At 40.9% G+C, this 14,538-nt stretch overlaps 1 protein-coding gene across 7 annotated transcripts in view; it reads right to left on the bottom strand.

The window, feature by feature from the left end:
* Positions 1-8,389: 8,389 nt before the first annotated feature.
* The window catches only part of FARSB (phenylalanyl-tRNA synthetase subunit beta), a 51,485-nt gene continuing 45,336 nt past the window's right edge, over positions 8,390-14,538 (bottom strand). For all 7 annotated transcript variants that reach the window (XM_048863487.2, XM_048863486.2, XM_048863490.2 and 4 more), the window contains one exon: positions 8,390-9,061. In XM_048863487.2, the coding sequence (XP_048719444.1) occupies positions 8,910-9,061 (152 nt within the window). In that variant the 3' untranslated portion in view covers positions 8,390-8,909. The remainder of the gene's footprint in view (positions 9,062-14,538) is intronic.

Genomic DNA, 14,538 nt, shown 5'->3' with positions numbered 1-14,538 from the left:
CATAACCAGTCTAGATTATGGTTATTTTTATTAAACAGCACTAGCTAACAATTTTAAATGCCACTTAGAACCAAGCATAATTGAGGTTTAACACTTCTACAATTGTGGTATCAAGTCACAATCAACCCTGCATGAGCCCTCATGTGTAAAACAGCATGAGGTTAGTGCCAATTTATAGCCAAGAACATGGTGGCAATAAACAAAAACATGTCTCAGGATCAACAACTGTGTTACCTAAAAAGTCCATAATAGGGTTCCAAATAGCCTCAAGTAAATCCCCTCTCTTCCTCAAACTACATGTGCTCTTTACCTGCACAGCTGTTGGGCACAATCAAGTGAAAATATTCAGCCTCTGTTGTGTGGTACTGATTTTCCAGTGTCTCAGTAAGACATTGCAGCCATTAGTCCAAGTACTAAATCTTTTTTTTTTTTAAAGGATTGGAGCAAAATAGTAGAAAAACTTCTCTTTTCTGTATTTAAAAATAATTTTGGAAAGGATCCTGCACTCTCCCTGCCCTCCCTCTCTACTGCTCAGTTTAATACACATGCTCATTATTATGACTTCACATGGTCCTCTGCAGTGTATGTGACCAACTGTGAAGTGAGGCCTTCTTTAGAAACTCTCCTAGTATGCAGCTATTTCTCTGTGATTGGATATCAGGCATTAGAGGTGGGAGATGATTCCTAACACAGGCAGACCTAAGACACACCTGAGTTTAATACCTTGTGTCACTGATTCAGATCCACAGTTATTTGGCTGTGATGGACAAAAATTGTCTAATAACTGTTCGGTGACATACATAGAAGGTCTAGTTCTTGCTCAACAAATGCCCACACTGCAAACGCTACTTCTGTAGATGGTGCTACATGGCTTTGTTGCTTGCTGGTAATCTTGCCAAAGATAGTGTGGCTGCACTTCAACCAGAGTAACTAGTCAAATTTTGGATATTCCAGTTGGAAGTAGAAATTGATGGAGTCTGGTATTCCCTTTGATACAATCTTATTTATAAGGAATATACAAAGTCCACCTTCTCCAAATACAGGAGGAACCAAGAACAAAAGGAACAGCTTCTTAGCTTACAGCTCCAAGCCTCTTTAGACAACAGACCCAAAAGCTCTCGCTCTAGATTTTCCCAGGGTCACACTGTGCTCATAGGCTACTGGTGGCTTTCTTGCTTTTTGCCTGTGCTTCTCTCTCTCACTCCCCACCTGATCACAATCCCTAGTCAAACCCTTAGCCCAAGTGATGGTAGTTTCCCAGCAGAGTCTGTTAGGACTTATTTTAGGTGTCAGCCCCTTAAATGGGTCTTACAACTATCTTAATTGAAGGGTGCGTTCCTACCCATCAGTCTCATTGAAGTTTTAACTCAACCCATACTAAGGTGTAACCTAGCTCTTAACAATAGCACCAAATATGTCTTGGCTTCCTCAGCGCTCTAATCTACATTTAAAATTTAGATTGACCTAGCTACATCACTCAGGAGCGTGAAAAATTCATACCGCTGAGTGATCTAGTTAAGGTGATCTAATCCTGCCCCAGTCTAAAATTCTTCCGTCACCCTTGCTTCCAACAGTCAGGGTAGTATTCTGTCACCCTAGGAAGTGTCTAAAATACAGCACTAGGGCACCATAGCTGCAGCTGTGCCACTGGGGTGCCCGTGGTGTAGACATGTTCTGTGTGCATATACATGATACTTTTCCTGCCTCACTGTGCCCGTTCTGCACAAATATATCGATAAAGGGATCACTAGCCACAGAACCCAGGATTTTAGCAGTGCAAGCCTCATTTTGGGGAAGTTAGGTTTCTATGTTTGGTGTGTATATATATGTGTGTGTGTGTGTGCATATACAATTTTTACATCAACACTATTTCTCAAAATAATTCGCTCTCAGCTGTTGCATTGTTTCTCATAGGCTTAGATAACAGGCTGGCTTCTCTGATTATACAACGTAGTGCCAGAGTGGCCAGTGTGATGTGTGAAAACTGTCATTCTTGTCCTGCCAGCTAAAGATTACTAAGTTATTTTCAAAATATTTGTGGTGGCTGTCATCCTGTGTGAAATCACAAATGGGAGGGCACCAATCAGACGTCCATGGGTTTGTAAGGAAAGGGAGCATTAGAAGCTCCTATTACTGGTAATGACTGCCTTAAGTAGCTCCACACAGGCACTGGATTGCCACACTGATTTTAAATGAGCATATGCAATTACAAGGTGAAGTTCCATAAATTGTCAGATTTATCATATGGAGAGAAGGAGATAAGATTTTTAAAAGGATGGAGTTATCAGAGATGATGGGGCCAGATCCCCCAGTTATAGATTTTCCATCTGGGAGTCAACTGCTCCAGGACTTTTAAGTAATATTAGTAACTACAAATGACTTTTCATGTATTTGGATTAGTGGAAATGTCTCTGAGCTATCTCTGAGGCCTATTCGGAAATTTCAGCTAGTGCAAAAAGCAGCTGGCTGCAACCAAGGGGTGGTCTGTGTATGGAGCATGTGTTGTCGGTTTTTTCCAGGTTCTTAAGGTGTTGATGTATAAAGCTGTATCCATGCTACAAGAGAGCACTCGCTCCCTGTGCACCATTTCAGCAGTAAGTGCAATTATGATAAATGGATTTTGCACAGTAGGAAGTTCATTTTCAGTTGACTTGTCAGTTTTTCATCTCTGATATACATTTAATAGTGGAACTACACCTGCTGACTATTGCTGGGTCCCTGTATACAAATGAAACAAAATCTAGTCTCCCTGGTGACGCTAGGCTGGGAGATGGGTTATAAGTCTCAGTAGATCTGGGCATAAGGTGATCACTAGCTGGGAGTAGGAAGAGGTTTCCTCCCACCATATACTTTGGTCTGGTCCAGCAGGATGGTTCCCTCTATTCTGAATACTACATGTGTTTGACTAGTTATCTTTTTTTAAAATTTTACTGTTGTCAGTTCCCTAGGGCAAGGGGTCTCAAACTTCATTGTACCGCGACCCCCTTCTGACAACAAAAATTGTTACATGACCCCAGGAGGGGGGACGGAAGCCTGAGCTTGCCAGAGCTCCATCGCCCTGGGTGGGGCTGGGGGGCCAAAGCCAAAGGGCTTCAGCCCCACGCAGGTGGCCCGTAACCTGAGCCCTGCCACTCAGAGCTGGAGCCCTCAGGCTTTGGCTTCGGCCCTGGGCCCCAGCAAGTCTAAGCCACCCTTGGCGACCCCATTAAAACAGGGTTGTGTCCCACAGTTTGAGAACCCTTGCCCAAGGGTAAACTCACTTTATGGACCCAAACCGCCCACTCTCTCTACCACCTACATGCAAAATTAGCAACCTTTTCTTCTGGTAGGGGGATTCTAGCGCCTTATTGATTTGGGGACAAGAGGAAGGAAGAAAGGGAAACAACATTCCTGGTCTGCATTCTAGTTCTAAGCCATATGCTCCCTGAATAGGGAGGAAGCTAGGACATGCAATATATACAGGTTTCAGAGTAGCAGCCGTGTTAGTCTGTATTCGCAAAAAGAAAAGGAGTACTGGTGGCACCTTAGAGACTAACCAATTTATTTGAGCACAAGCTGTCATGAGCTACAGCTCACTTCATCAGATGCGTGCTCAAATAAATTTGTTAGTCTCTAAGGTGCCACAAGTACTCCTTTTCTTTTGCAATATATACAGGCACTAGAGGGAGCTTCACAAACCAACCAGAAGGGGAAGAGAGAATAACAAGATGGTGGAGATTTGCATGTACAGAGTTTGCTTGCACAAAAATCCAATTTAATCCTACTTTTGTCAAACTACATTTTCTCTCTGTGTGTGTGTGGATGAGGGGGCGGGGGAAGGGGGTTAGCAAACGCTGTATTTGATAGTGAGAAGAAAAACAAACAAGTAAACTGACACTGTGTGTGTGTGTACACACATCTCTACACAAATCCCCTACCATATAGCCTTAGCTATGCTGGCTGTCACTCCACATACAGGGCTGTGATGGTCCCCCATTCCTCCCCTACCCATCCTGATTGGTGATCCTTCCCAGAGGACAACTAGGCTGAGGTGATTCCTGTCACATGACGTGTGGAGGTGGGAGGTTGCCAGTTTACAAGAAGCTCTGTAATGTGCACAGCAGTCTCCCAGGTGAAGCAGGAACCTAGAGCCTGGCTCTCTGATTTCCTGTTGTGCTTGTCTAGCGCCCCTTGGCAAAGCTAAGAATCATTGAAACTGTAAACAATAGTGGCATCTATCCAAAAGTAGAAACTGCCCAAGGACAGAAGTTGCCTTAATGTAGACATTAATCCATAATAGAAATAGTAGTTGTAACCATAGACTAGGGTAGAGGGATATATATCAGATAACTTCTAGTTCCTCCCACTTACTATATAGAGCAAATTTCAGAGGAACTCAACTATTAAACCTCACAAGACATCAGAGCAGTAAGTTGTATACTTGTTTTATAGATGGTTGAACTGAGCCACCTTCCAAATGCACGTCAGTCAGACCTCGTAATAGATGAGGAAAAAACATTCTAAGTAGACATTAAATACACACTGTCAAGGTTCCTTCCCCACTCTGAACTCTAGGGTACAGATGTGGGGGACCTGCATGAAAACCCTCTAAGCTTATTTTTACCAGCTTAGGTAAAAACTTCCCCAAGGTACAAACTATTTTACCTTTTGTCCTTGGACTTTATTTTGCTGCCACCACCAAGCGTCTAACAAATATATAATCGGGAAAGAGCCCGCTTGGAAACATCTTTCCCCCCAAAATCCTCCCCAAGCCCTACACCCCCTTTCCTGGGGAAGGGTTGATAAAAATCCTCACCAATTTGCATAGGTGAACACAGACCCAAACCCTTGGATCTTAAGAACAATGAAAAGAAGAATTTTAATAGAAGAAAAAGTAAAAGAATCACCTCTGTAAAATCAGGATGGTAAATACCTTACAGGGTAATCAGATTCAAAACATAGAGAATCCCTCTAGGCAAAACCTTAAGTTACAAAAAGACACAAAAACAGGAATATCCATTCCATTCAGCACAGCTATTTTATCAGCCATTTAAACAAAACAGAATCTAATGCATATCTAGCTAAATTACTTACTAAATTCTAAGACTCCCTTCCTTTTCTGTTCCCAGCAAAAACATCACACAGACAGAGAGAGCCTTTGTTTCTCCCCCCACTCCAGCTTTGAAAGTATCTTGTCTCCTCATTGGTCATTTTGGTCAGGTGCCAGTAAGGTTATCCTAGCTTCTTAACCCTTTACATGTGAAAGGGTTTTTCCTCTGGCCAGGAGGGATTTTAAAGGTGTTTACCTTTCCCTTTATATTTATGACACACCCGCCTCTGAATTATGAGAGCTGATAGGAAAATGAAATGTTAACTGCAGGTATTCTGATGAATACGGTAGTTACCGTAATGTTAGCAGTAAGGGGAATGCATGATGAGGTGTTGCTACGCTCCCTTTCTCTGTGAAGAGGTTTGTCTTTATTTTTCTAGCTCTTTCATACTCAGCACTAGTATCTGGTAACTGGTAAAGAAATATGCACTGTACTGGTCAGTTTGGGGATTATATACTGAGAAGGAATAAAATGTAACATCCTCCTCTCCAGAGTTTGGATAATGAGTATTTACTTAGACCAAAGACAGGAAACTGGTCTAAACACTTGGAAATCCCAGGTAACAGTAAAATATTGTGATCCATTGGTAAGCCTCTCAGTTGACAATAGTAAATCCTCGGTTACTCAGACTGTGATCTCCTAATACAATTCAGCTTTAATTTTGGCTGACAATTTCTCTGCAGACACTCCTTCCCAGAACCCATGTTACAAGGAGGTTGAATTGTCTAAGAAACAAGAAGGCCCACGACCTCTTCTGTTTTGTTCCCATCATTGGCCACCTAACCTTGACAAGAGCCAATCATTTTGCTGCCTAGGTGCTACTGCTGCTTGACTGAATTCTAAATGTGTTATAAAAGGGATCAGTCTGCTAACAGTTATCTGGAAAAAGAAACAAAAAATTGAACTCCCCCCCACCCCCAATCTCATGTTTTCTGACCAGTTCTACTCTATAGACAAGTCTGTACCTTCAACCCTCAGCACGTTGGGTCTCTCACCTGTACAAAATACAGAATCTTCAAGATCCTTCCCTCCCGAAGTTGCAAGTCATTTCTCAGTTTTGCTCCCACTTATGGCCAGAGCTCAAAGCTAATGAAGAGAGGCTCTATCCATGACCAGTGGACTGTGCTAGCAATAATTGTTTGGGATCAGTAGTGAGACAAACTAATTTTGAACCTCTCTAAAAGTCATCAGTTTGAAAGTTTCGCCTTGTTATTGGCTTCCAATGGTGTCAGAGAGAGGTATTCAAGCAAAGGGAGGCAGAAAAATAATCTATTGCAGTAAACCACATAACTGTGGTTTCCTTTGGCAATGAATGCTAAGTTAGTGTAATGGATACTGTGGCTAAGAGTAAATGTAGTATCTTTTGCAGAAGAAGCTAGGTATATAGACTGGAGACTTACTGCTGGTGCAAGAAAGGTATAAACTCTTGCAGTACAAACTGCAAGAGATTTGGGTTCAATTCCCAGATGTCAGACTTCTCAGATGACCTTGGACAATTCACTTACTAGAATCTTCCAGTTACTCAGCACTTGGAGCTCCACTGTCGTTAAGTACAGTTGTAGGGAGCCAGAAACTGAAAAACAGCTCCTTAGTGCCTCAGTTTCCCTCCCTGTAACAAGTATAATTTTCTCTGTCACAAGGAATTATTGGATAACATCACTGGTTGTGAGGCATTCAGATGCCACGGCGATATGAAACCAGAGAGAAAAAACCTGACCCATAACGCTTCCCACAGAGACCACTGCAGCACAGTGATTAGTAACAACCTAACCAGGCCATTATTCAGTAGAGGGTAAGCTCAAAGGAGAATTGGGACACCCAGTGTCCAAAAATCTTGTGTATAGAAGTATATTTAATGTACAGAAGTATGCCTGTGCGATGCTGAAATACAAATCTGCCTTACTGTGGTTCTAATCCCCACGTATGACCCACTAATAAAAAGGGTTTTTTAATACTTACCATCTGTGCTCAAGATTGCTTCCCACACTGAAAGCTTGCCTGGTTGTAGCTGTGTAGGCATCACAGAGAATATACCTTTCAGCTGACAAGGTATGATAATCCTCGAGGGACTTTAAACTGCAAGCTGCAGTTCTCTCTCTTTGTGCGCGGTAGTCAGCTGCCTTACGTATGTAATATCTTCTCATTTCACATTTGTCATGCAGAGAAGTAAAATCTACACTTCCCTGTGACAGTAACTGTAACTCACTGATAATAGGATTTCCAGATGGGTAGCTGTAATGCATTTTTCATAATATATTAACACATAGTCCCCCACCTGTTAAGAATAATGAAAGATTTACCATTAAAAAGACCTAATGGTTCCATTCATGGGGGCTTTGCAGTAATACATCTTGGAAGACTGAGTTGACCTTACCACCACCATTTTCTACAAATCTCCCCTGTTATTTAGTTGGCAGTTGTAACACTCTTGTCCACCACCACTCAGCTGCTTATATTTATACTGTCCCTGCCCTACAGGACTAGATCTGGCAGGCTCTCCCAGTAGAAATAATGGTATACTGTATTGGTGCAAGATATGTAACAGTCATAACAGGCAACTTTAGAACTGGCTATAATGCAGTGTGAAAAATTGTCAAGTTTATTAGACAATGAGTAAAGAGCTTGCTTAAAGCAACACAAGAAGTCTACGGACTCAGATGTTCTATGCGGGAATGGATATCTGGAGAAATGCTACAGCTTGGGGCAGGCTCATTTTCCAGGCTAGTGCAGGCCATGAAGAAGAAAGCTGTTGTGCTACCTTTGTGAAAACCGACCTACATGAACAGCAATACCTCTGTCATACTGAGAGGCTCCAACAGGCGATCAGAGCAAATGACAACTGCATGGAGAGGCCTTGAGGTTTGGAAAGACAAGGTAGGTAACACAGATGGTCAGTTATTACAGCAAATGCACAAGGCTGGGTAAGGAGGTGCAAAACAACTGTATCAATGTCCACTCTCATATGCTGTGGCAGGAGTTGTGAAATCCATTGCTACGGCTATGCAAGTGCAGCATGAAATGTATCAGGTTCTGCAGGCATACATCATAGCCTCCATCCCATAAAACCTTTGATCAATATTTTTGGACTCTAAGCAAAAAGGTCAGTCTGCTTTTTGGTTTTTTTACATTTTTCTCTCCAATTTGGTTAGTGCCGAGCTTCAAAGTGATAAGGCTTATATCTACCACAAAATAATTTCAACTTTGATTTTTCTTTGACTTTAGAATGATAAGAGATCAAAGGTTTTGCTTACTGCATTGCAGCAGATATTGTATAAGTCCTGCTTACAAAATAACTCTGGTTTTCATGAAAAAGTTTATTTTCCTCCCCCAACCACTGATGAGCAAATGACAACCGTACAGAATAAAAGCTCAATTCCTTAGTTCTGCTCACATTCGTTCAACATTTGTGCTAATCAATTATCTTATTTCATGCAATAAGAAAAGAATGAGATTCCTGTTATGCAGCCCTAATCAGTTACAGTGTGAAGCTTTGTCGGTGGAACATTTTTGATTTTGAAAACTAATCACGTGCTTTGCCATTACATTTCTCTTGTAAGACCTTGGGATTTTACCCAACTTTTTTGGGGGGTGGGGGGAGTAAACACATGGATGCCACATTCTAGCCCTAGATACCACATTCTTACATCGCAGATGCTAGCCTAATTGTAATATAAGGAACATATTTACGCATGGAGCCAGACCGTATTTTTCTAGTTTATTAGCACATTGAAGTGTAAGTGGATGTTCTCTGCAGAGAGAGACTAAAGGGCATGGTTGCATGTGAAGTGGATATTTGGAGGTGATATAACAGTCTTGTCTTCACAAGAAGGGCTCAATATTGATCTCTAGGGCAGAGCATGGCATGGCGAGCTCAAATTTGGTGATAACATCAGGGTGAAGGACTCCAAGCTTCCCAATACTTTGACCTTTGGCAAGGATTTCAGCACAACGGCCAGGGAAGAAAGCAGAGTCTGAAAAGAAAGTGAGAGAAAAATCAATATTTCTTCAGGCTAAAAAAGTTAATAGATATTTAACAGTGAGAACAAAGCTTTTATTATTCAACGGTTTTCTCTGCTAAGAATGGGCTCTCTCACTTTCTAGCATTAATAGATGTGCAATGATTGACAAAACAAGGAAACACTTCAAGTTAAAAATAAAATGTGGAGCCCTAACATGGACATTTTCCCCCACTCTAAAGTTGTTTTGACAAGCATTTTTCCTATAATAGAAATCAGTGCAGATGAGTAAAGTCAGCAGAGACACACTGAAGTTAAGAAATTTAGTATACTTCAAGTATTATCCAAAACCTGAATGTTTCCCACCTTATTATGTTTAGGAAAATAAAGCTTGCTGTCATCTAAGGGGCGAGCAGGAATGTCACGCTTGATTACATGCCACATTACTAGTAACATGACCTACATTCCTTATCTGGAGAAGAGCTTTTAAGCAGTTTCATGTATACTGTAAAACCACAGTAACGACTAACTCAAAGGAAGCCTGAGATCTTCTTCTATATATCTCAAATCAAGCACCAAGTTTTTAAATGTTATTTGGTAGGTTTTTTTGTTTTTGTTTTTTTAAATTAGTTGTAACAGTAACAGAGGAAGTCAGCAAAGGAAGAAACATGAGGATTTCTTACTGAGGGCCCAGTATGAGTTCCCCTGTCTGGGAACTTATACACCTACATTAGGGTCTTGCCTACCTAGGGAAGTTATAGCAGTATAAGCTAAATCGTGAATTTAAACCAATATAGTTACACAGGTCTATCCCCCCACATTATAAAAGTGGCTTTTATTTTGGATTAGCTCACGTCACTTTGGAAGGGTATTAAGCTACACTGAAGAGAGTCACTCTTATACTTGGAAATAGTATACACACAGGGAGTTGTGTAGGTATAGCTACACTGATTTAACAATGTCTATATAATTATACCAATATAACTGGTAAAACTTTCCTGTGTACACAAGCCTTAAATGCCACAGATGCAGAAAGTTCTACTCTGCTAACAAATTTCTGAAACAGTTGATAAATATTTCCTTCTATCTTCTCTAATAATGAAGTGCAGGATTCAATCATCAACAACAATTAGCAATGGGAGCTTAAGAACAAAGTTTCGTACTATTGGTAGTTATTCCCTGTGACTGCTGTAGGCAGACATTACTGGATAGTATTTCCAAGTTAGTAAGATTTAAGATTCCAAAAATGCTTTTTTAGATTCAGGAAAAACACGTTCCAGGGAGAAGTGGAGAAGGGAGGGAAAATACTGGGAAAAACAACTCTTCCCTCTCTTTTCCTGTCAGGCCAGTCTCAAACAAAGCACTAAACTGCACCAGTAGATGGGAGTTATTTTATTACACCAGAAGGAACATGCAAGGGTCTATGGTCTATTTGATCTCATCTTAAATTACTAAAAATGAGACCTGTGACTCATGTCCTAGTGTACTGGGACCTCCTGGAATCAAAGCATATAACTCTGGACCACAGTGATTTACCCAATGGGACCAGAAGAACTGTAGCTAGTAGCTCTAGCAGAGTTCCTTGTGCACAGTCCCCTCAAGAGAGGGGAGGGGTACAAGGAGTAGGCAAGGCCTCTCAACTCCATTGATCGCCCAGTGTTCTGCTGCTACCCAGAGGGATTTCCACTCAGAAGTCTGGTGAGTCACCAGGGGACAGGACCACAAAGAGTAGTCAATCCCCAACTCTACTGCGCCCTACGCTTCCCTTTACTGTACCAAAAAAAAAAAAGAAAAAGAAAAAAAAATCTCACAAAACACCTTCTACAAGAAAATCCAATGGAGCACTCCTTGTATGGTGAGAATCAGGGGACGACACAGCAGGGGAGAAGCTCATCTCCCCACCACCCACTTCTGGAGATGCACAGCACATCCCTGTGCTGACGGGTCATTCAGCAGACACACCCTCTGTGGCAGGGAGGCCACCGTTTTATTGACACTCCACTGACTCAGCTCCCACCAGAGCCCTGGGCCAACATGCTCTGGGCACTGCATAAGGCCAGAAAGAGATTCCCTAATGGCAGTTTTCTCTTTGGTTGCTCTGAAGTGCTATTAAAATTCTGGCAGGAATGCTCAGGTCATTATAACGTCCTTAGAAAGAGCCACTTAAAATGGCAACATCGGGTCAAATTCAGCCCTGAACCTCAGATTCATCTTTTATGAAACTCAAAGGGCCAACAGACACTGGGCCCCCAATTTTTTCTTCTTTAAAACATCAATGGAAACTTATTTTGAAATGTCCCCCTGCAGTGTTTGTCTACAAAGTTTACATGTGCAAGACTCTGAAAGTAAAATCAATTATCCTGTTTTCATTAGCCAACCTCTGGGAAATACCAATAGAATGTAAATGTATTTTTCACTCTGTACTATTTGTTTACCAACACTTTCAGTTTTAACAATCATAGTAATGTAAATAAGGAGATGTTTTAAAAATATTTTGAATGAGCAAGTGTGTCTTTAAATCTAATCACACTATTCCAGTCTCAGTTATAAGGACAATCCAACTTTGGTATACGTATTTATGCTGGACATTTAAAACTGAAATTATGTGAACCCTAAATTCTACTGAAATGTTGATCTAGCCAAATAGTCTCTTTTTACAGCCTAACTGTTGTACCCAGAATGGTCCCTTAAAGTAAAACTTGACAAAAGAAATTTAGAAAAGCTAAACAAGTGTTGTGTATACTAATCTCTCTTCCACTTTCAATGAAAACCTACTCAAGAAATAAGAGTATGCTTGCTGTCAGTAACGACAGAGTTATCTATTTGGTGAATAAAGCTGGTATTGTACCAACTTATTTGAATAGGATACAGTGATGTTCTCTTCAAGACCTGAGTTTTTAATTTAGGCACAAGAGCAATGTGTCAATATGGTCTTATAGCAAGAGACTGTGTCAAGGTCATTAAACTGTAGCCAAAAAATGCTGTTAACAATATGCCTAGCGGTTAGTCAGGAGACAGAGTCAGGACTCCTGATATCTATTCCTCCAATTTCTGTCTGTGCCAGTCAGTATGTAGTAAGGTTACTTTATCCTCTGGTGCCTCAGTTTTCCGGGTACAACACCTTCCATCCTTAGGTTAAATTGTTTTTAATATGCATTGAGATCTTTGGATCATGCTATAATAATATTGTACTGAGGTCACCCCAAAATAAAATCAGTTTTTGTCACTGAATCTTTATTGTGGCTATGCAAACTGCCCTTTCGTTAGAAGAGAGATATATAACCTATGGTATTCAGTGAGTTAATACTAAGCCATATATTTAGGCAGGGACTTAATCGTCACTGGGCTTAATAAGGACCATATTATACCACATCTCTCTCTGGGAGTTCTGACTGATACATTTGTGCAGCAAAGAGTAGTCGTGGTGTAGAGTCCCAACTATAAAAAGGCATATGTATATTGGATACTCCTTTGCTAGAGGTCATAATGAGCGGGGCTGCTGAAGTAATTGGTTTCAGAATGGCTGCATTTCTGGAAGGGGGCTGTTATTGGAATCAAAGTTAAATAAGTTATTAGCAAAAGCTTCCATAAAGTAATCCACAGCCACGCCAGTATTTTGTTTTGGTTCTAAAACGGCTGCCTCAGAAGAGTTAGGTTTCAGAGTAGCAGCCGTGTTCGTCTGTATTTGCAAAAGGAAAAGGAGTACTAGTGGCACCTTAGAGACTAACCAATTTATTTGAGCATAAGCTTTCGTGAGCTACAGCTCACTTCATCGGATGCATTGGTTAGTCTCTAAGGTGCCACTAGTACTCCTTTTCTTTTTTCAGAAGAGTTAGAATCATATGACCAATACACATCCTAAAATATGGCACACACTCTTCAGAATATAAAGCAGTAAGCCATGCTACATGTAGAATGTTTTATTTGGACGTCCTGGAAACTGTTACAGTATTTGCTGTTATAAGTCTGTGGGGAGCTTAGGGGCACTTAATGAAGAGTGGTCACATTTCTCAGGCTTTATGCTGCTTCCCATTGTGTGAAACTAGTTTACATAGGAATGCTCTACTAGCCAGGCATTTCTAATATGCACACAACCGAGTAGCACTTAGGTGGGAAAAAAAAAAGTTTGCTCCGCCCAGCTTTGCCCTACCCAAAAGCAGTGGTATTCATGAAATTCTACGTGTTTTTGAGAAAGATATTTCCCAAAACACTAACACCCTAAACTTAAAACACTAAAACTTTAGGATGCCATGGGATAAAATGCTAAACTGGTTACTTTTTCTAACAAAGCAATAATGTGTAATTTTACCATAATCAACCTCTTATAAAAGCAATAACTAAAATTCAGTATTGTACAAGTACTAGTTTGTAAACTCTTTAGGGCAGGGAGTTTATCCTTGTTTTGTAAAGGCATTTCTTTAGTACTACATCAGTAATGAGCAATAATGTAACAAAGGAAAGCACCAGCAGGAAGAAAAAAGGTCAGCTAGAACCTGAACACTGATATGGGTGTGGTCCCAGTAGCCATCACTGGCTGAGAATAGAACAGAACTCACTGTGGTTCTGGGGGTTCTCTTTCAGGCTGTTTGTCAATGTTGTGCTCTCATTCCTATCAGCTAAGTTTGGAGAATGCACTCTGATTTCATATCTTACTTTGAGGTTCCTTGTCGCCCCCAGTGTGAGGAATTAGACATAAAACTCCCATTAACAGGGGTCATGCCATGGACTCCCAGGACATGGTGCTGACAATTCAACCCTCCACACTTGCTCTTTACTTCTGTTTCTACTCAGTCTGGGATGTCCATTATTTATCAAATGCAATAGGTGTGCAGGCTACTTTACAAACAAGAAAATCACATAACAGAGGTGAGATTCTATAGTAAATAAGCAATGAGAACAAAGTGGTTGGGGCCATAAGCTTTAGGCTCTCTTCTGGACCAGTCAACTGTTGAACTCTGCAGTGGACAAGCAAGGGTTCCTGTCTTGTTTGAATTAAACTGGACTGTTCACATATGAAGTTAAAATTAAATTGAAGTCAATTTTCAACACAGCCTCAATGCAGAAAAGGGTCCAAATGGCATTCTCCCAGCAAAGCTAGCAGCAGGCGATTTGTGGTCTTTGTGTGGGCATACAGAATCAACAGTAATATCTGTGGAAAGGATATCTACACAGTCACCTCTAGAGTTCTATGGTTGTGAAAAGTTGGTAAGTCCAAGTTCACCTCTAAAGTTCCCGTAATGATCAGCTAGCATACGGACCGTGCCTTAACCCTTTGCTGCTAGGTGAGATTTCACATCAATAATTACTGAAGCAATTATGTTGTAAGTCTCCTAAAGGAGATCCTGGCTGCTCGTGCCATAAGCTTATTAAAAACCCACACTTAGCTAAAGATTGTAATTTACTACTCCATTCACTTTCACAATTAACATTTATTAGATAAAAAATAGTGTCTCCTGATTTAACTAATCCCCTCATGCTCTGTAAACAAACCT

This window comes from Caretta caretta, chromosome 9 (assembly GCF_965140235.1).
Source record: "Caretta caretta isolate rCarCar2 chromosome 9, rCarCar1.hap1, whole genome shotgun sequence".
Lineage (NCBI taxonomy): Eukaryota > Metazoa > Chordata > Testudines > Cheloniidae > Caretta > Caretta caretta.
The sequence above is the reverse complement of the archived record's forward strand: the minus strand, read 5'-3'. Positions and strand labels throughout refer to the sequence as shown.